General features: G+C 38.2%; 1 protein-coding gene across 1 annotated transcript in view; it reads right to left on the bottom strand.

Annotated features, from left to right (window-relative positions):
* Oseg1 (intraflagellar transport protein Oseg1) overlaps positions 1 to 22,543 on the bottom strand; it is a 57,236-nt gene that overhangs the window by 23,984 nt on the left and 10,709 nt on the right. Inside the window, exons 7-16 of the mRNA XM_076192028.1 lie at positions 21,172 to 21,247; positions 20,780 to 20,971; positions 19,232 to 19,429; positions 8,869 to 9,012; positions 7,613 to 7,750; positions 6,829 to 6,993; positions 4,020 to 4,139; positions 3,107 to 3,225; positions 1,173 to 1,326; positions 462 to 623 (exon numbers count right to left, since the gene is read on the bottom strand). Coding sequence (XP_076048143.1) covers positions 462 to 623; positions 1,173 to 1,326; positions 3,107 to 3,225; positions 4,020 to 4,139; positions 6,829 to 6,993; positions 7,613 to 7,750; positions 8,869 to 9,012; positions 19,232 to 19,429; positions 20,780 to 20,971; positions 21,172 to 21,247 — 1,468 coding nt within the window. The remainder of the gene's footprint in view (positions 1 to 461; positions 624 to 1,172; positions 1,327 to 3,106; positions 3,226 to 4,019; positions 4,140 to 6,828; positions 6,994 to 7,612; positions 7,751 to 8,868; positions 9,013 to 19,231; positions 19,430 to 20,779; positions 20,972 to 21,171; positions 21,248 to 22,543) is intronic.

The raw sequence follows: 22,543 nt of genomic DNA, 5'->3' as shown, positions 1-22,543 counted from the left end.
GGGAGAGGACAGAAGGTGGGGTGGGTGGAGAGTGGTTGTGTGTGGATGATGCTGTGGTGCATGAGGTGGAGTGGGTGGGGGATGGGGGAATGTGTGTGAGAAATGATGTTGTGGCCCAAAGGGATTTTTCCCCTTCTTCTCCTTTTCTGCGTGGGGGGATGGAGAGGGGAGTCACTGATTTGATAAGGCTGCCTTACTGCGGATGTGTTGTGTCTTGTGGCACTGCTTCTGACCCAGGGCAGTGGGCAAGATGCAGGGATGACCCATTGTCCAGGAGTTGCCAGGATGAAAGGGAGGGAGAAGGGGAGTGCAGTGTGATAGGGATGGAATGGGTGAGAGTGGTTTTTATTCCTTTGTTTTTTGGCTACCTCCCTTATAAGGGGAAAAAAGCCTTTGGTATATGTATGTATATATAAGCACATTAATCTTTCTTTTGTAAGTTTGATTCCATATACCCATACCTGTGCTAGGTCAAACATCCTAAGATCGGAATACATATTCATTGCTGCTTGTTCATGACCACACTTTTTGTACAGCTTGGCTGCTTCTGAGAATCTGCCTTGATGAGCCAGAATATCAGCCAAGAAACCATCAGTGTCCACTTCGCCTTTCTTACGTCGTTCCTGCGTTTATCAAGAGAAAAACAAAACCTATTCAATCCATGGCTATTTAGACTATATTACTTATTTTTACACAAACTCTCTTCAATGTTCATATCAATGGTTTTAGAAACCAGGCAAGATAATGCAAAAATCTATTTCCACATTCTTATTATACCAAGAGCACAATAATTTTTTTTAAGTCAAATATGAAACACATGGTTCTGTACAAGAAAGGAAGAAATGGGGAATGGAAATAATGTAAGAAACAAAATATCAAAGGTAAATTATGCTGGTTTCTGGGCAAAAAATAGAATTCACCTGAAAAATACACCCATCTGCACAGTCCTTCTCTATGGTAAATCCAATTATTTACATCTCAATATGACTCAAGTAAACCATAATGTGAGGGCAAGACATTCTTACAATGAATACTGCACAGTTTCTCTCTTTCCATCACAAATTTATATCCAACTATTTACATAAAATGTTAATTCACTCAGAACGAGAAAAGACTGACATCTTTAACTTTAAAATGAAGTTCAAAAGATAAATACATCACCATCATCATACCTCAATAGCATGTATAAGCTCTAAGTACTTCAAATCTCGTACACGAGTAAAAGCTTTCTTTGCAATTCCAAAATCCTGATCTTCAAGGGCACTCTTTGCTAAGGCTTCCCAGTCACCATCAGTCACTCCAAGACAAGCAATTCGGTAGGCTTCTCTACAGGGAAAAAAAGTAACAGCACGTTATTAAAACCAGTTTACAGAGCAAAAAAATCAGTCACCTCTTTCAATCCTAAAACAATATCTCAAACACTTCCAAAACCTAAATGCTACAGTAACTTTTAAATTCTTTCAAACGGTTAATTGAGCTTCCATTCTACTGATGGGTCAGTAAAGAGAGACTGCAAAAGATAGGAGTGCATAGAGGAGGCTGTGAATATGTACATATATACATATACCAAAGGCTTTTCCCCCTTACAAGGGAGGTAGCCAAAAAGAATATGTGAATAGATAAATGATGATGTAGCCTGAGGGGATTTTCATTCTCATATATTCTGTAAAACTTTTGAGTGGATGAAGTGTGTGTGTGTGGGGGGGGGGGGTGCTGTACAGTGGGGGTAAATCAGCATTGGTTGTCAGGCCCTCCTGTGGAAGTGTTACATCTCACCGCACTGCCTTTGACCAGAGCAGTGTATTTAACTAAGTGTCGTATACAGGAAAAGAGCAATGCTCATTGGGTCCCATCTCCTATTCTCTATTCTTTTTTTTTTTTTTATTATTCCTAACCTCAAAATTCATGTACAGTTCCAACTTAATCTATTTCCTTGATTTCCAATTACCATATCTAGATTTGAATTTGTGTATTGTTTGAGCTTGAGCTATGTCACTTCCTAAATAAGTATTTATGCATCTACATGGAAAACTGTATTTCTTCACATCCTTTAGACATATGGCCCTCCCATCTTTAATCAGGAGATCTCATCTGTCAATGCAATCTATCCCCTTTAATGACTCCCGTGCTGTAATTATATCACCTCTTTCTCTTCGATTTTTCAAAATTGGCAGACCCAGTGCTTTTAGTCTTTCCTCAAATGGTTTATCTGCCACGCTGAGGACCAGTTTGGTTGCTACCCTTTGTATTCTTTTGATTTTGCTTATATCTTTCACTCTGTGTGGGAACCATACTACTGACTAGTGTGGTGGAAAATGGACAATTCTTTTCTCCATGAGGTGCAGAAATAGAAGGGATATCAATGTGTTTTAATGTGTATTTACTGGATATGTACTTTGACCCAGCCACCCCCCTTATATGGGGGAATGGGGAATTTGGTATATATATGCTATAACCTAGATTTATTGGAAAAAAGGCATTTAGTATGTATGTACTATAACTTAGACTTATCGGCACTGACATGTGACACTGACCAAGAACACCTTTGCAGAGTAGGGTTGGATTACTCTGGACTACCCCTGGAGTTTGTTGCCCACTGGTCTCTCTTGCAGAAGACCCAGGGCCTCCAGGAAACCAGCAAGAGATACCAGGGGCAATGGATTGATACATCTAGAGTTCTTACCAGAACCACTCCGGTCTCCTGCATGAGAGACCTGGGCCAATGGATTGACAGATGAAACATGTTTAGGTTCATGAGTAATATACTAAAAGAATGGTCTTTTCAAAAACCATGTTGCTTGTATGAGTGATGTGCAGTGTGATTCTATGAAGGATCAACCTCTCTATTACCATGGAGATATTGAAAAAGATAAATCTATATGATACTGGTAGTTCTGGAAGAGGATGTATCATGTTGTTACAAAATGAGATCTGAGTTGGACCCCTGTGCAGACTGTCAAATCATTCAAAGAACACCATCTATCCTCTACCCCCACCTGGGTTTTTATTCCAGAGGGTCCTATACTAAGGCTCCATTACTGCCTGTAATACAAGTGAGTAATGACAGCACATTTCCAAATCAGAAATGATATCTCTGAGGACTTACTTGTGCATCTTCTTGTCCAGGTATTGATACATTGGCGCTGACTGGGGGACTTCAATTGTGGACATGCTGTAGATATGTAAGCAGAAGATCTTGCTACCACTGAACCCAACAACAAAACCCTATGAACATAAATTAAACAGTTAAGATTAAATGCATAAAAATGATCAACAAGTTCATGCAGAAATTCAATAAGTTTTTAAATATTTTGCATTAAGTAATACACATAAGGATTACAAAGGAGGAGCATGCCGACAAGAGAACTTTTGGTCCATAACTAGGTCAGATGCAAAAAAAATTATAATAATGATAAATAAATAAATAAATAAACAAATAAAAAATCATATCAACAAGCTTTTCCCCTTTGTATAGGAGGAGGCCTCATCATAGCGTACACTCATTCAAAATCTATTCATTACACCTCTCATCTCGGAGCCCTTTCATTACACACTATAGTTCCTTCCTGACATCACTTACCTCCCTACTATTCCATCTATCAGCTCTTCTCTTGCTCTATTACTGAGATACCCTCAACACCACTACATTTATTTTCCTCTCAAAACTCTACACACTTGTTTCAATCAGTCCAAAATGTTTCCCTCTTGTCTTTACTTTTCTCACTGCTGGGACTGTACTCACTCATGAAAATCCATATTTCCCATCCTAATTTCACCTTCAGCAATATCATCTTCAGACACTCCTACCCACTCCACCACGTACTTAGCTACCTCATTACTTAGCAACAGTGCCACTCCTTCTCTCCCTCACCCGCTCTTCACTCCTGGCACACTACCCACCATACTCCTGAAGTCTCTTTCACTTTCATTTCATTTAATGCTAACAAATCCATCTTTCTTCTTTGAGTTCCACAGTTTATTTCCATAAACCCTAAATTACTATTATTTATGAACCATACCTGCAACTTCTGCTGGTGAACAGGAAAATTCCCTGCCTTGATATTGAGGGTGTTATTGCCAGAAAAACACAACATCTCTTCACAGCTTGTATTCCAAGCAACACTATTAGCATTGGGCTCCTGCAAAGACCAGAGAAAAAATATTATAAATGACATACATACATACATACCCCAATGGCTCTTTTCCCCTTACAAGGGATGTAGCAAAAAAACAAAGGCATAAAATCCACTCCCACCCATTTCATCCCCACATACTCCACTCCCATTCTACAAATTACACTTTATCTATAACTTTATCTATAACCAGCAATAAGTGCCACATCATACATACATACATACATATACCAAGGCTTTTTCCCCCTTACAAGGGAGGTAGCCAAAAAGGGAAAGGCATAAAATCATTTCCACCCATTCCATCCCTGAATACACTCCACACCCCTCCACCCTCCCTCTTATCTGAGCACCTCCTGGATGACAGGTCATCCCTGCACCTTGTCCACTGCCCTGGGTCAGAAGCAGTGTCGCAAGACACAGCACATCCACAGCAAGGTCGCTTCATTAAATCGGCGACCCCCCCTCTCCGTCCCCCCATTGCATAAAAGGAGAGGACGGGGAGAAATCCCTTCGGGCTGCGTCAAATTTTGCTCACACATACTACCTCACCCCCCATCCCCTCGCCCATTCCACCTCATGCAATCACAATATCATCCATATACAACCATTCTCCATTCACTCCTGTCTTCTGTCCTCTCCCATCCTTCCTCAACAGACATTCCCCTCTTCCCCAAAGCCCCCTTCACCCCATCCATCCACCTCATCCTAGGAAGTCCCCTCATGTTCACTCCCTCCACATCTGCCTTCCATACCTCTTTTACTAGTCTTTCTTCACTCATTCTTTCCATGTGTCCAAACCATCCTAATATTCTTTCATCAACCCTATCTCCCAGCTCCTTTTCCACCCCTGTTCTCCTCCTCACCTCCTCATTTCTCACTCTATCCAGCCTAGTAACCCCCATCATACTTCTCAGACACCTCATCTCAAACACATTCAAACTCCTTCTCTCTTCCTCTCTTATGTTCCATGTTTCTGCCTCATACAGTGCTGTTGGCACAATCACTCCTTCATACAGTCTCCTCTTAGCATCCATTCCCAAATGTCTATTCCTCATTACACTCTTTAATCCACCAAGGCATTTACTCGCTTCTCTCAATCTACACTCTACCTCCACCTTTTCCTGCCACATCATAACCACCTTATTTCATAACTGATTAATGGAAACATGGGACCCAGATATAGTATGGTAGGCATTACCATTATTTCATGCATAAAATTATGCACTTCAGGCATCCCATACCAAGAACTTCAACATTTATACTTTGCAGTAGAGTAGGCTCACTAACCTGGTGATTAATTGGTACTTTGGAAATTGCAATTGTGATACAGTGAAATTAGCTTATGTTCATACCTGTGTCTAACAAATAATAATCTTGTTCATATCCTTCACTGCTGCATATTCTAATTTAGGAGAGATTAGGTTCTATTTTTTTTTTTTTTATCATCTCTTCATCAGTATTGTGGAAAGCCACTTTTATGTCCATCAATTATCTATATGTCTTAACCACAACCTTACTGATATGTTGTCATGTAACACATTATCCCTGATCAACACTTTCAGATCCAATTCCAATTTTGCTTTTGTAATTTTATTACCCAGGGCAGTGGACAAGGTGCAGGGATGACCCATCATCCAGGAGGTGCTAAGATAAGAGGGAGGGTGGAGGGGTGTGGAGTGTATTCAGGGATGGAATGGGTGGGAATGATTTTATGCCTTTTCCTTTTTGGCTACCTCCCTTGTAAGGGGGAAAAAGCCTTGGTATATGTATGTATGTAATTCTATTACCATTGAGTAATTCAATTACTGTCTTTATTAGCTATTGCCTATTTCCTTCTAGGATGAGGTGGATGGATGTGAAGGGGGCTTTGGGGAAGAGGGGAATGTCTGTTGAGGAAGGAAGGGAGAGGACGGAAGACAGAGGTGAGTGGAGAAAAAGCCCGAAGGGATTTCTCCCCGTCCTTATATGCCACGGGGGCCGGAGAGGGGGCCGCGCCGATTAAATGAAGCGGCCTTGCTGTGGATGTACTGTGTCTTGCGACACTGCTTCTGACCCAGGGCGGTGGGCAGGGTTCAGGGATGACCCGTCATCCAGGAGGTGCTCAGATGAGAGGAAGGGTGGGAGGGGTGTGGAGTGTATTTAGGGATGAAATGGGTGGGAGTGTTTTTATGCCTTTCCCTTTGTGGCTACCTCCCTTGGAAGGGGGAAAAAGCCTTGGTATATATGTATGTATGTATGCCTATTTCCTTCTATGGGACATCACTAAAAGTTTTTTATACTATCAATGCTGTTACCATCTTGATATTAACCACTTCAATACGGACTTAAATCTCGCGGGCAGCAGCCAATGCCAGCCGTACGACGTAACGAAATAATATTCGCATCATAAAATATAGTCGCCGCTTATATCGATCGTTCTCTCTTTCACCCGCGAATTTTGAAAACCACAGAGAATGGGATTAAGGGCGCATTTGGGAGAATGTAAAAACACAGGGGCGACTACAATAAATATAATCAAGACGCCGATATGGCAGCGTCGCGAATCCACTTGCTCCTCATGACGCCTACGTGTGCGGCACCGTATGGAAGGGGTCAAGGCAAAACAATGGTTACCAACAAATTGAAAGGAATATGTATGCCACAAAGAAAGATCCACGTACGGGTAATCAAAGAATTTTCTGACCATTTCACTCACCTGAAACATAAGTTCCTTTGTATTGACATCATACATTAATAATGTATTGTGTTCATCCACAACAGCTAATTTATGGCGTGAAGAACTAAGGTCCAAACAACGAATGGCAGAGGGAATTTTCAGCATTGGTACCGGAAATGGGTTGTCAATAAATATCTTCAACACCTGCAAATTTCAGGAAGAAACAAGTTATACCAACAATTCAAATGGAATACTGACTAGTGAAATAAGATCATTACCCTCTATTCTTCCTACAAGACATTATGAAAATATTTACATCTGCAACACATCCCATAATGCTACCTTGTCAACTCTGTCATATGCCTTCTCCAAATCCATCAAAGCTCAAAAGACTTCCTCACCCTTTGCCAAAAACTTTTTAGATGTCTGTCTTACTACAAAACTTTCATCTATCTTCCCACTCCCATTCCTAAATCCACACTGCTCTTCTACAACTACTCCCTTTGTTTCCTTCCTAATTGCTGTTAAGATAATCAAGAAGAAAACAGGAGCAGTGGTTGGGGAAAAAGTGGATGGGTTTAGGGAAGGAAGGTGCACACATCAAATTTTTATAGTACACCAGATATGTGAGAAGCTTTTGGCAAAAGGTATGGATGTCTTTTGGGTTTCTATGGATTTCAAAAAAGCTGAATAGAGTACCTTGAAGGGCTCCTTTGTTTATCTTTTTGGTCTTGGGATGAGTAATACAGTTTCCAGTTATCAAAGCTTACAAAATTTGTTCCATTTGGACAAAAATAGAAATATGAAAAATAAAAAACCCTACCTGTCCATTTTTGAGGCCAAGGAGAAGTCCTTCCCTGTTGGCTGGTCCTCCTACTACCTTGATATAGCGAATTAATGATTCCATTTGCCATTCTCGCTCCTTAAGGCCACCAAAGCTAAGGCACTGCAAACGTTTCTCCTACAAGAAATCATGAATAAGTAAATAAATAGATAAAAAAATATATATATAAATAAAAAAACAATGTCAGAATGACAATCTAGTGAAAGTACACATTTAGCAAATTACTTTTGGACATTTAAAAACTATAACAATAATAACTATTGCCACATATTTCACTAACTAAGCTCCTGCAGCCCAACACTGGCTAACAGTAGTCCTCAGGCCCTCCATAGATCTCTGAGAAGAAACCTCGATCTCTTGTCTAAATTATATTAGTGTAAAACAGTTTTTATATCACCGACTTATGAAAGTAGGAGGGGAAAAGCAACCAGATGTCCGCTCTCCTCATGTGACAAGGTGGAGGAAATGATGATGATTTGTTTTAATATCATGAACTCCCCCTATCTGGAAGCTAGGATAGTGCCCCTTACAGACGACTTTGTATCATGAGTTTAATGAACCATGTTCTTGGTCCAACTAACTAGTGGCAGGGATTGAACTGCCATCACGTCAACCTCCATTGCTAGTAGCAACACTCTAACAGACCCCATACATGCCTAAGTGCTGCCCCAGGGCAAAGTTCTCAATGATGCCCACCCCCCTTCCCCCATCACCACTTCCCATCTCCATCATTCCTTACTGCCTATTATAGCTACTGGCTTGTGAAATAACTAAACAGATTTTAAAAACATTATTTAATGTCCCTATTGCAGAAAGGATAAGGGAAAAATATTTCATATTCTGTTGATTCTAATGCAAAATTTGTACATTATGGTAAACTATTCAGGGCTCCTTTGACTTTTTTTATTATAATTATTTTGTCAGCCTTGTGGGCAGCATGTCCAGACTAGAATTGCCATCCCCCTAAATGTGTCACCCCAGGGCATATGCACACCCCCCCCATGTGAGGGCCCTCATGACATATACATTAAAACCCATCTAATGGCCCTCCCATCCCAGCACCTCAGGGATGAAGGGTCATCCCTGTCTCCTGCCACACTGCTCAGGATGAAGTGCATCTATTAAGCACAAAATATTAGGTTTATCATGAAGCAGTCATTGAACTAGGAAAAAATATATCTCATAAATTGCACAGGTCTATTATCATTACTCCAATGTAATTTCAACACTTTTACCTGACAGAGCACAATATGGTTTGTGCAGACTACAAGCAAGTTACACTCCAACTTTTGATTGATCTTCTCTCTTACTCGGTAGTGCATATCTGCAGCATCTTGTGAGTACAACTCATAAATAATTATCCGTTCTGGTAGTTGAACCTTTAGGAAAAAAAGGTATAATATATTACTTACAGCTGTTGTTGTGATATAGCTTCACACCAGATCCTTGGTATACAAAGTTTCTATTAATAAGTTTTCAAAGATACAAGTATTTACTCATTATGCTTCTTAAATTATCATAAATTTTGATTAATATGGATAAAGATAAAAAACATCCACTCTCAACTAAATTGCACTCATTCTGCAAATATAAAGATTGCAGAATAAAGCAAAGATGGTGCATATAACATAGTATTGCAGTTTAGTGTATATCATTTAATTTACTTAACTATTACAGGAGTCCCTCAAATAACGCAAGGGTTAGGTTCCTGAAATTACCGCGTATGACCAAATCCGTGTATGCTGACTTTCCGTATTAAATACCGAGAACTGTATGTATTTACCTAGTTGTACCTAGTTGTATTTTACGGGAAGGGGAGCTATGCTCGTGGTGTCCCGTCTTCATATCTCATTTTATCTAAACTATTTTTAAATTCTTGTATTGTTTTTGCACACACCACTTTCTCATCTAACTTGTTCCAACTGTCTATTACTCTGTGAGGAAAGCTGTTCTTTTTCACATCTCTTCTATAGCTGTCTTTCTTGATTTTCTTTCCGTGCCCTCTTGTATTTCTATCATCCCATTTTATCAGATTCTCTCTATCAATAATTTCTATGCCTTTCATGATTCTGTAAATAGCAATCAAATCTCCTCTCTCTCTTCTTTGCTTTAGTGTCTGTAGTTCAAGTTTTGCTAATCTCTCTTCATATGATAGTTTTGAGAGTGTTGGTGCCAATTTTGTAATTGCTCTTTGTATTCTTTCAAGTTTTTTTATACATTTTTTTTGTACTTGGTGACCACATCGTTGCAGCATATTCCAATCTTGGTCTTATCAGATTGATTAGAATTTTCTTCACCATTTCTTCATCCAGGTAATGTGTATGTGTGTGTATTTACCTAGTTGTATTTACCTAGTTGTATTTTACGGGAAGGGGAGCTATGCTCGTGGGATCCCGTCTTCATATCTCATTTTATCTAAACTATTTTTAAATTCATGTATTGTTTTTGCACACACCACTTTCTCATCTAACTTGTTCCAACTGTCTATTGCTCTGTGAGGAAAGCTGTTCTTTTTCAAATCTCTTCTATAGCTGTCTTTTTTTATTTTCTTTCCGTGTCCTCTTGTATTTCTGTCATCCCATTTTATCAGATTCTCTCTATCAGTAATTTCTATGCCTTTCATGATTCTGTAAATAGCTATCAAATCTCCTCTCTCTCTTCTTTGCTCTAGTGTCTGTAGTTTAAGTTTTTGTAGTCTCTCTTCATATGATAGTTTTGAGAGTGTTGGTGCCAGTTTTGTAATTGCTCTTTGTATTCTTTCAAGTTTTTTTATACATTTTTTTGTACTTGGTGACCATATTGTTGCTGCATATTCCAATCTTGGTCTTATCAGGGTGATTAGGATTTTCCTCACCATTTCTTCATCCAGGTATGTAAATGCCACTTTGATTGTTATTATTAAATTATAGGTTTCTCCAAAAATCTTATTTATATGTTTCTCAGGTGACATATTATTCATAACAATGACTCCCAGGTCCTTCTCATTTTCTACTCTTTTTATTCCTTCTTCTCCCAAATTATATGATCCTGTTATTATGTTTTTTGCTTTTTCCAAATTCCATTATACTACACTTTTTTGTATTGAACTCCATCTCCCACTTCCTACTCCATTCTTGTACTTTATTTAGATCTCTCTGTAGTGATTCACAATCTTCTTCAGTTTTCACTCTTTTCAGTAATTTTGCATCATCTGCAAAGAAGCTCATATAGCTTTCAATTCCTTCATCCATATCATTAATATATATAGCAAACATTATTGGGGCCAGAACTGTTCCCTGCGGGACACCGCTTATTACTTCATTCCATTTTGAGTGCTGATCTCTTATCACTACTCTCATTTTTCTTTCTTGCAAAAAGTCTTCCATCCAATTTAGCAATTTACCTTGTATTCCTCCTTCATATTCTAATTTCTTAAGCAGCTTCTTATGTGGTACTTTGTCAAAAGCTTTTTTTAGGTCTAGAAATGCACAATCAGCCCATCCATCTCTTTCTTGTATTATATCTATTAGCCTTGAATAGAAACATATTAAATTGGTGACGCATGATCGTCCTTGTCTGAATCCAAATTGCCTTGGATTTAGTACGTTGTTTTTTTCCAAGTATTTTACCCATCTACTTTTGATAAATCTTTCACAAATTTTTGCTATTGTACTTGTTAGAGAGACTGGTCTATAGTTGGTAGGTTCTTCTTTATTTCCTCCTTTGTATATAGGTACTATATTTGCTTTTTTCCAATCTTCTGGAACTTTTCCTTCTTTTAAGGAACTCCTTATTATGCTATGTATTTTGTCTGCCAGTTCATTCCTGCATTCTTTCAGAATCCAGTTTGCTATTTCATCCGGCCCATGCGATTTTCTGACATCAAAATTACCCAAGTGTGTCAATATTTCATTCTTTGTTACTTCTATTTCTTCCATAGGGGGGACTTTTTCTTTCCACTCAATCTCTTCAGGTTGTATATTTTCCCTTGTAAACACTGATTTAAAATGTTTGTTCATAATTTCTGCCATTTCCATTTCCTCAGTGTATTCAACTCCTCCTTGTCTCAATTTCTCCAAGTCTTGTTTGTTTTTCAGTTTATTGTTTACAAATCTGTAGAATAGTTTTGGTTGATCTTTACACTTTTCTATAACATCTTTTTCATATTTTCTTTTTTTCTCTCTGCACTTTTGTACATATTCATTTCTATAACCAGTATATATTTTCCATTTTTCAGGTCTTCTGTGTTTTTTCCATCTGGTCCAGGCTTTGTCTCTTTTGTCTTTTAACTCCCTACAACTTTTGTTGTACCAGCATTTTACATATTCTTTTTCTTGTTTTTGTCTTGGGACATACTTTTCCACTCCTTTTTTGTAAATTTTTGTCAAAATATTCCATTTCTCTTCCACTGATGTTTCTTCTTTGTATATTTCTTCCCAGTTTTCTTGTTGGAAAAATTCTCTTATTTTATCAAAGTTTGTTTTTTCATACATCATTCTTCCTTTTCTATATTGTTCATTTCTTTTCATATATTTTTCTTCATTAAGTTCCAGTTCAATCAATATGTGGTCACTTTTACCTATTGGTGTTTTATATTCAATCTTGTCCACTATTCTAGGTTCAGATGTAATTATTAAGTCTAGCCTCGATGGTTCTTCTTCATTTCTATACCTAGTGTTCTCTTGTATCCATTGTGTCATTGAATGGTCAGTAATCATCTCAAGTAGAGCATTTCCCCATGAGTCATCACCACTCTTTACTGTCATTTCTTCCCAGCAGATTTCTTTGCAATTAAAGTCGCCCATCATAACTATTCTTCCTCCGTCTTCCATTATTTTAGTTAATGCTATCTTTGTGTCCTCTAGCATACTTTTATATTCACTCTCCTCCCATGAGGCTGTTTTCGGAGGCACATAATTTATCACAAATTTTCTGCTCTTCTTATCTCTGTCTTCCACTTCTATCATAATCATCTCTACTGTATTCTTTCCATATATGACACCTTTCACATTTATATCCTTCTTAGTCAGGAACATAACTCCACCCCCTTGTTTTTTTCTCTCTGTTTCTAATCCAATAATTGTATGCATCATGTCCTACACTGTTGGGTGGTAGTGGGCCTTTTAATTTTGTTTCTACAATTCCCATTATGTCCGGTTCTTTTTCTTTCAAATAATCATTCAGCTCATTCAATCCTGTTATTAATCCATCTATATTTGTGTAAGACACTCTTAGTTTTCTGCCACTTCCATTGTGTTCTCTGTTTCCCTTATGTTTTTCTTTTGTGTGTCAAACTTCCTTAGTTTCATGTTCACTACTCTCCAATAGAATCTCTCTTTCTCTGACTCCGTTCTGTTCTCGTTTTTTGTCTTAGCTTCCAGTCTTTTCTGCTTTTCTTCCTCTCTTTCCTCTTTATTCATTTCTCTTTTTATCCATATATTTTTGTATTGTTCACTTGTTGCTAGTTTCCCTGTTTTGGATAAGATATTCTCTGCCGTTGTTTGTGACTTGAATTTAATCTTAATTGGTCTGGTCTTGTCTGTGCTATACTTTCCGAGTCTAAATTTCTCTTCGATTTGTTTCATAATTCCTGGTTCATCTTCCTGAACTGATTCTAGTAATTGGCTTACTTTTTCATTTTCCTCTTTGATTCTTGTGGTTCTATCTGTGTTGTGTTTCTCTTCCATTCCTAATATAATTATACATTTCTTCTTGTCTGCTAAATCCCTTACTATATTCTCCTTTTGTCTCATCACTTTAATAACTGAGTCTTCAGTATGTTCTTTCAATTGCTGTTTGACTATGTCAGTGAATGAAATCGTATTTCCTTCTTGGGTTTGCTTCCAATTTTTACTTTCTTTAGCTATTGTTTCTCTGTTTTCTTTACTATTCTTCTTCAATTCCTCATTCTCCCCCTTTACCTCTCTTAACTGTCTTTTTAGTTCTTCTATTTCATCAGTTAAGTTTCTATTCGCCTTTTCCAGTTCTTCCAATCTTTCAACCCTTTGTAAAATGGTGTTCATATGACCTAACCTACTCTCCAAGTCCTCGATCACCTTATCAACCTTCTTCTCTAGTCTTGTCAGTCGGGGGGGGTTTGTGTCCCCCCCACTCTCTTTAAATCCCTTGAAAATATTCTCATCACTTTCTACTGTATTGTTCCTATCTATACTTCTAATCTTTACATTCTTATTAGACATTCCGTCGTCCTCCAGCTCGTCTTGTGGTCTTTTGTTTACTTTACGGCGGTCTATTTGGACCAAGTCCTCTACTTCCTCATTACCTTCCATTTTCCCAGCAATCCCTCCCCTTCTCCTCTTTCCTTACTTTCCCACTACCTCACGAGCAATTTCCCCCCCCCCCCTGCAAATACAAAAAGGCACTTCTCTTTGCGTTGGTATCCACAATCTGCACTTTTCTTCAGAGCGTTCTTCAAGCCGTCCGTTCGTTGTAAGTGTGTGTGTGCGTGTATTTACCTAGTTGTATTTACCTAGTTGTATTTTACGGGAAGGGGAGCTATGCTCGTGGGGTCCCGTCTTCATATCTCATTTTATCTAAACTATTTTTAAATTCATGTATTGTTTTTGCACACACCACTTTCTCATCTAACTTGTTCCAACTGTCTATTGCTCTGTGAGGAAAGCTGTTCTTTTTAAAATCTCTTCTATAGCTGTCTTTTTTTATTTTCTTTCCGTGTCCTCTTGTATTTCTGTCATCCCATTTTATCAGATTCTCTCTATCAGTAATTTCTATGCCTTTCATGATTCTGTAAATAGCTATCAAATCTCCTCTCTCTCTTCTTTGCTCTAGTGTCTGTAGTTTAAGTTTTTGTAGTCTCTCTTCATATGATAGTTTTGAGAGTGTTGGTGCCAGTTTTGTAATTGCTCTTTGTATTCTTTCAAGTTTTTTTATACATTTTTTTGTACTTGGTGACCATATCGTTGCTGCATATTCCAATCTTGGTCTTATCAGGGTGATTAGGATTTTCCTCACCATTTCTTCATCCAGGTATGTAAATGCCACTTTGATTGTTCTTATTAAATTATAAGTTTCTCCAAAAATCTTATTTATATGTTTCTCAGGTGACATATTATTCATAACAATGACTCCCAGGTCCTTCTCATTTTCTACTTTTTTTATTCCTTCTTCTCCCAAATTATATGATCCTGTTATTCTGTTTTTGCTTTTTCCAAATTCCATTATACTACACTTTTTTGTATTGAACTCCATCTCCCACTTCCTACTCCATTCTTGTACTTTATTTAGATCTCTCTGTAGTGATTCACAATCTTCTTCAGTTTTCACTCTTTTCAGTAATTTTGCATCATCTGCAAAGAAGCTCATATAGCTTTCAATTCCTTCATCCATATCATTAATATATATAGCAAACATTATTGGGGCCAGAACTGTTCCCTGCGGGACACCGCTTATTACTTCATTCCATTTTGAGTGCTGATCTCTTATCACTACTCTCATTTTTCTTTCTTGCAAAAAGTCTTCCATCCAATTTAGCAATTTACCTTGTATTCCTCCTTCATATTCTAATTTCTTAAGCAACTTCTTATGTGGTACTTTGTCAAAAGCTTTTTTTAGGTCTAGAAATGCACAATCAGCCCATCCATCTCTTTCTTGTATTATATCTATTAGCCTTGAATAGAAACATATTAAATTGGTGACGCATGATCGTCCTTGTCTGAATCCAAATTGCCTTGGATTTAGTACGTTGTTTTTTTCCAAGTATTTTACCCATCTACTTTTGATAATTCTTTCACATATTTTTGCTATTGTACTTGTTAGAGAGACTGGTCTATAGTTGGTAGGTTCTTCTTTATTTCCTCCTTTATATATAGGTACTATATTTGCTTTTTTCCAATCTTCTGGAACTTTTCCTTCTTTTAAGGAACTGCTTATTATGCTATGTATTTTGTCTGCCAGTTCATTCCTGCATTCTTTCAGAATCCAGTTTGCTATTTCATCTGGCCCATGCGATTTTCTGACATCAAAATTACCCAAGTGTGTCAATATTTCATTCTTTGTTACTTCTATTTCTTCCATAGGGGGGATTTTTTCCTTCCACTCAATCTCTTCAGGTTGTATATTTTCCCTTGTAAACACTGATTTAAAATGTTTGTTCATAATTTCTGCCATTTCCATTTCCTCAGTGTATTCAACTCCTCCTTGTCTTAATTTCTCTAAGTCTTGTTTGTTTTTCAGTTTATTGTTTACAAATCTGTAGAATAGTTTTGGTTGATCTTTACACTTTTCTATAACATCTTTTTCATATTTTCTTTTTTCCTCTCTGCACTTTTGTACATATTCATTTCTATAACCAGTATATATTTTCCATTTTTCAGGTCTTCTGTCTTTTTTCCATCTGGTCCAGGCTTTGTCTCTTTTGTCCTTTAACTCCCTACAACTTTTGTTGTACCAGCATTTTACATATTCTTTTTCTTGTTTTTGTCTTGGGACATACTTTTCCACTCCTTTTTTGTAAATTTTTGTCAAAATATTCCATTTCTCTTCCACTGTTGTTTCTTCTTTGTATATTTCTTCCCAGTTTTCTTGTTGGAAGAATTCTCTTATTTTATCAAAGTTTGTTTTTTTCATACATCATTCTTCCTTTTCTATATTGTTCATTTCTTTTCATATATTTTTCTTCATTAAGTTCCAGTTCAATCAATATGTGGTCACTTTTACCTATTGGTGTTTTATATTCAATCTTGTCCACTATTCTAGGTTCAGATGTAATTATTAAGTCTAGCCTCGATGGTTCTTCTTCATTTCTATACCTAGTGTTCTCTTGTATCCATTGTGTCATTGAATGGTCAGTAATCATCTCAAGTAGAGCATTTCCCCATGAGTCATCACCACTCTTTACTGTCATTTCTTCCCAGCAGATTTCTTTGCAATTAAAGTCGCCCATCATAACTATTCTTCCTCCGTCTTCCATTATTTTAGTTAATGCTATCTTTGTGTCCTCTAACATACTTTTATGTTCACTCTCCTCCCATGAGGCTGTTTTCGGAGGCACATAATTGATCACAAATTTTCTGCTCTTCTTATCTCGGTCTTCCACTTCTATCATAATCATCTCTACTGTATTCTTTCCATATATGACACCTTTCACGTTTATATCCTTCTTAGTCAGGAACATAACTCCACCCCCTTGTTTTTTCTCTCTGTTTCTAATCCAATAATTGTATGTATCATGTCCTACACTGTTGGGTGGTAGTGGGCCTTTTAATTTTGTTTCTACAATTCCCATTATGTCTGGTTCTTTTTCTTTCAAATAATCATTCAGTTCATTCAATCCTGTTATCAATCCATCTATATTTGTGTAAGACACTCTTAGTTTTCTGCCACTTCCATTGTATTCTCTGTTTCCCTTATGTTTTTCTTTAGTATGTCGAACTGCTTTATTTTCATGTTCACTACTCTCCAATAGAATCTCTCTTTCTCTGACTCCGTTCTTTCCTCGTTTTTTGCCTTAGCTTCAATTCTTTTCTGCTTTTCTGCCTCTCTTTCCTCCTTATTCATTTCTCTTTTTATCCATACCTTTTTATATTGATCATTTGTTGCTAGTTTCCCTGTCTTGGATAGAATTTTCTCTGCCGTTGTTTGTGACCTGAATTTAATCTTAATTGGTCTGGTCTTATCTGTACTATATTTTCCGAGTCTGAATTTTTCCTCAATTTCCTTTATAATTTCTGGTTCATCTTCCTGGACTAATTTTAATAAACTGCTTACTCTTTCATTTTCCTCCTTGATTCTTGCGGTTCTATCTGGGTTATGTTTCTCTTCCATTCCTAATATAATTATACATTTCTTTTTGTCAGCTAATTCTCTTACTATATTCTCCTTCTGTCTCATCACTTTAATAACTGAGTCTTCATTATGTTCTTTCAATTGCTGTTTGACTATGTCAGTGAATGAAACCTTATTCCCTTCTTGAGTTATTCTCCAATTTTTAGCTTCTGTAGCTATTTTCTCTCTGTTTTCATTACTATTCTTCTTCAATTTCTCATTCTCCTCCTTTACATTTCCTAACTGTCTTTTTAGGTCCTCTATTTCTTCAGTTAAGTTTCTGTTAGCCTTCTCTAGTTGTTCCAACCTTTCAATTCTCTGGAAAATGGAGTCTACGTTACCTAACTTACGCTCCAAGTCCTCGATCACCTTATCAACTCTCTCCTCTAGTCTTATCAGTCGGGGGGCGGGGGTTGTGTCCCCCCCACCCTCTTTAAATCCCTGGAACATATTCTCGTCACTTTCTTCTGTATTGCTCCTCTCTATACTTCTAATCTTTACATTTTTATTAGACATGTCATCCTCACTCAGTCTTTTGTTTACCTTCCGCTTGTCTGGCTGGGCCAAGTCTACTCCCTCCTCATTTCCTTCCATTTCCCTCAGTAATCCCTCCCCTTTTCCTCTTTCCCTACTTTCCCACTACTCCACGAGCAATTTCCCCCCCACCCTGCAAAAACACTAGGCACTTCTCTTTGCGTTGGGTTCCACAGACTTCAGTTTTCTTCAGAACGTCATCCAAGCCGTCCATTCGCTGAAGTGTGTGTGTGTCTGTGTTCGTATTTGTGTGTACACACACGCGCATTCACAACATACACTGGTTGTCTAACACGTGTGTAAGCGTGTATATGTCTGTTTTTTATCTCCCAAACCACCACCGCCAGTAACAACAAGAACCTCATAAGAGAAATTAAGACACGACAAGAGCAGTCATTATCAGACTTATTAGTTGTGTTCCAAACGAAAGGAACATTACACTTAAATAGGTTAGGGCGGTAAAATTTTACGATAGCACGGCGCAGGTGGTGGAAGCGACAAGCTAAAGCTTGTTGGCTACCCCCTACCACCCCCTACTCCCCCTCTCCTCCCCTCCCTCCTGCATCAGTACCCGGAGGTTGACACGTAACCGCAGGCAGCCACCCACGGCTATCCCCTCACCCCACACCCTTGTTTGAGCAGTTCCCAGTGTACATAATGACCGCGTTATATGAAGATCGACTGTATATGGTAAAATAGAAAGCAGTCACCACAAATGTTTGCGATGTTGCCGCGTGTGTGCGTATGCATGCCCGACTCGGCTCGAATTTTAAAACGGTTCTCTACATTTGAGATGGTTTTGAAATAAAATCCGCGTATGATTTCCGTGTTATTCGAATCCGCGTTATTTGAGGGACTCCTGTACTTCTAATCCTATTCAATTTTGGTGATAGTCTGATATCTTGTGTTGACCTTTATTACAGAAAACATAGAACATACCATCTTATATTCCCCAATACACATGCACACAATTCAGACAGCAATATAAAGGCTCTTCTTTGAGTAACTTATGGGAAACTCTGGAGGGTGTGGCCAATTACCCTGGGCCCACAAAGGTTATGGACCCACCAACTGATATAAACTAGAGAGCTGGAGGCTTGAAGATAATGGACAAGTGAGGTACGAAAAAGGATGAATAAACAAAATAGAACATGCAGTAACATCCTCATGTCTAGGTTTTGGGTAAGATATGAAAATAAATTGAAAGCGAGTTGCTGTCCTCACACTAAATATTCTTTTCCTCAATCCCCATGTGGATAATACTTACAAAGTTCTACTTACAGCAAGTCGATGCTTGTAGATTGCAATTTTCTTAACTAGATCACGACACTTAATGCGAACTTTCTGTTCTGTAATGAGATGCTGAATGATGACATCAGTCATATTTTCCCGAAAGGCATATCGCTCCTTATAAAGACCATGCACTGTTGAGAAGATTAGTTGATAATATGCAATTGTGCCATCCTGACAACCAACAGCCTGTAACATAAAATTCTATATTAAACACGAATGATGTCTCATAAAATGTAAAACAATCCAGTGTCCATAATAATTCATTGTACATGTATATTATATGCACAGAGGTCCATCAAACAATATGTTGCCCTAGTTCTCTCTCAGGGAAGAACAGATCACCCAATCAACATCCGGAATTTATCAAAACTTTCCACTGCCAAGTGGAGGCGTGGTACAGAGGAGATCCCACATGGTTTCTAGCACTGGCCCTACACTCACTCACTCCTTTACAACACTTCAGCTTCCATATCCTCATCAATTTTTTTACCGTTAAGGGTATTTCTACAGTCCCAAAAATATTCATTACATGTACCTATGCCATCAAAACCCTATTAACCACTTCAATACAACTTGTATAATCACGCACAAACATTGGGTTACCAGTTGTACACTGATTCGATGATGCATCATGTCTCACGGGCAGGATGCCCGGCATACAATGATTCTATGATGGATCACAATATGTGCATACCTCTCTCTTTGTATCACTAACTCATATATAATTGTTATATATTTTTGTGATTGACTCCAGATGTGATGAAAATAAAATCTATTTTAGAGTCTTCGGTTTTTCCCTTAGTGTACATTTTAAACAATGTTATCATAATAATGTTAATGTTAATAGCAATGTAATAATAATGTTAATAATAAGGAGCAACATAAAAAGGAGCAAATATCAGCGTATTCGCAGAATATATCTATATAAAAAGAGCATTCACGAATTTGGCCATTTGGAGGGATATCAGAAACATAGCCCCTGCGAATAACAAGGGATTGCTGTATAGAGTTGGAACAGTACATGAATTTGAGTCTTAAATATGTTACAAAATTAGAGAACAGGAGATGGGACCCAACAAGCATTGTTCCTTTCCTGTATACATTAGGTAAATACATACACACACTTTCTCTGTCATAAAGAAAGAGAGATAGGCAGTTTCCTCATTCTTTCACCAGTTGTGGTTGACAAACAACAGAAAATGCGATCAAAACTGTTCATAGTAAACTCTCTCCCTCTCTGTCTCTCTACATAAAAAGATAAGTAGTTCATAAAATGAGGGTGGGGCATAATCAAGAGTGTCCATATGATCAATTATATCTTTCCCTCTCTCTGTACATGAAAAAAAAATAATAATACGCATACATCCAAAATCTGGTATTACCAACTTGCACCTCGGCACTAGCTGCCAAATGTACGACACCCCAACGATCGTGATTCATGACACCTGTGTAGTTGTCATTGTACCAAAGTGGTTAACGAAGACACCTGGGAGTACAGAGTGATGAACTGATCCCAAAAGTCAGTCTTACTCTTACCACAAAATTCGAATCTGGTCGCGCAGCACAGCACCACACCCAAGACTGCTGCTCCCCAATGGTCCCTAGTTTGACACCTTCACGTGTATAAAGGAGGCAAGCCTTGTTGGAACCTCCTAATAAGAGGTACTCTCCCTTTGTAAAGTAACTGACACAGCAAGGATCAAAACCCAGCACTCTCTCTTTACCAATCTGAAGGAAGAAATACAAAATTATATGTTTATATATCATCCTTTTCACAATGACAAGATTTGCATATCATTTCTACAAAATGAACAAAAATATGTACAATCTTTATTCACTAATAATATCTCAACACAAAATCTAATTCTTTTGATTAAAAACTTCTACAGCAATTTTTTTTCAGTCCTGTAGCTCTGAATAATTCATACCTGTTTACCACTAAGTGAATAGAAGGACAAGTTTTGTGCCCAGTCAGCAACGCACAAAATATCATATGGCTCATCCCTGCAAATTAAGATTAGTATAAATGTCTAAGTATGGAAAACAGATAAGTAGTAGGGTGATGAGTTAAGCACACAAAACAGTTGAGAATTTCTATTCCCTATTATTTTGCTTGCAGCAAGGGGTCAAGGTGACAACAGTTTGATTCCTTCTGCAAGCAAGTTGGACCAAGGGCATGTGTATCCTTCACCATTATTAATCATCACCCACCACGCACGTGATCCACATGCTTGCAACAGAGCGAGACTTCCTCTTGCTTACCTTGCATTTCCCACGACATGCACCCCTAACACAGCACAATTTGAAGACAAACAAGTATAGATACCTAGTGTCACCAGACACGTATCATAAATCCTTTTATTATAACTGCCCTAGTGTATTACGCATAAACTAACATAGATATAATATACCTAACAATATCCACCAATTATACAACTAACCCTTATATATCTAAACCGTCCCCAATCCATAGATTAACGAGACTAACGCCCTTGCTTACAGCAACCCTTCTAACCCTATATATTCTATGACATCCATGTAATGTGAGGAGAGCTGGAGTAGGTGAAGAACCTACTGCCAGAGGCTGGGTAGGTCACGAACCTACCGGCCGGAGGTCAGAGCTATCGTGCCCTAGGTCAAGGCCTGGCACTTATTGTATTTAGCCCCAAAGGGCCATTTGCATTTGTACCAACCTGAAATTCTTCTTGTTTAAAATAAAATAGAAAGCTCCCGCTTTGGAGTCTATCTCGCCACATTAAGACTTCCCTACGTAACCATATATAACGGTATACACTGGTATACACCAGGTATACAACTGGTGTCCAGCGGTGCTCTCACCCACACCATATTTTAACGGTTATTCAACCGTACGACACTGGTATACAAAGGTATACACTGGGATACAACTGGTGGCGAGTGGTGCTCCTACACCGGTTACAACTGGTGGCTCGCGGTGGCCACAACTACGTACTACACCGGTTACACTGGCGGCAGCAGCGGTTCGCCCACGTCCTGAATAGAAGCGCCGTCATCAGCCATACTACACAAGGTTACACAACCAATCCAACTGGCGAGCGGTACTCTATTCCAACCTCCGAAGATACAAGCCTACCTTATACCACGAAACACTGGTTTCACACATGCCTACCACAGAAGGCCGAATACATTCTTCAGTCATTCAAGCCACGCCTACCATTCAGAACATTCAGAAGGAGCAACGGTGGTGAAATCGAACCCATTCGATTTTGAACCACCTGGTGGCAGTACGCTACCATAGTCTCTGTAGACAGATATCTACAG

Source organism: Oratosquilla oratoria, chromosome 10 (assembly GCF_046742065.1).
Source record: "Oratosquilla oratoria isolate Oo_2021 chromosome 10, ASM4674206v1, whole genome shotgun sequence".
Lineage (NCBI taxonomy): Eukaryota > Metazoa > Arthropoda > Malacostraca > Stomatopoda > Squillidae > Oratosquilla > Oratosquilla oratoria.
The sequence above is the reverse complement of the archived record's forward strand: the minus strand, read 5'-3'. Positions and strand labels throughout refer to the sequence as shown.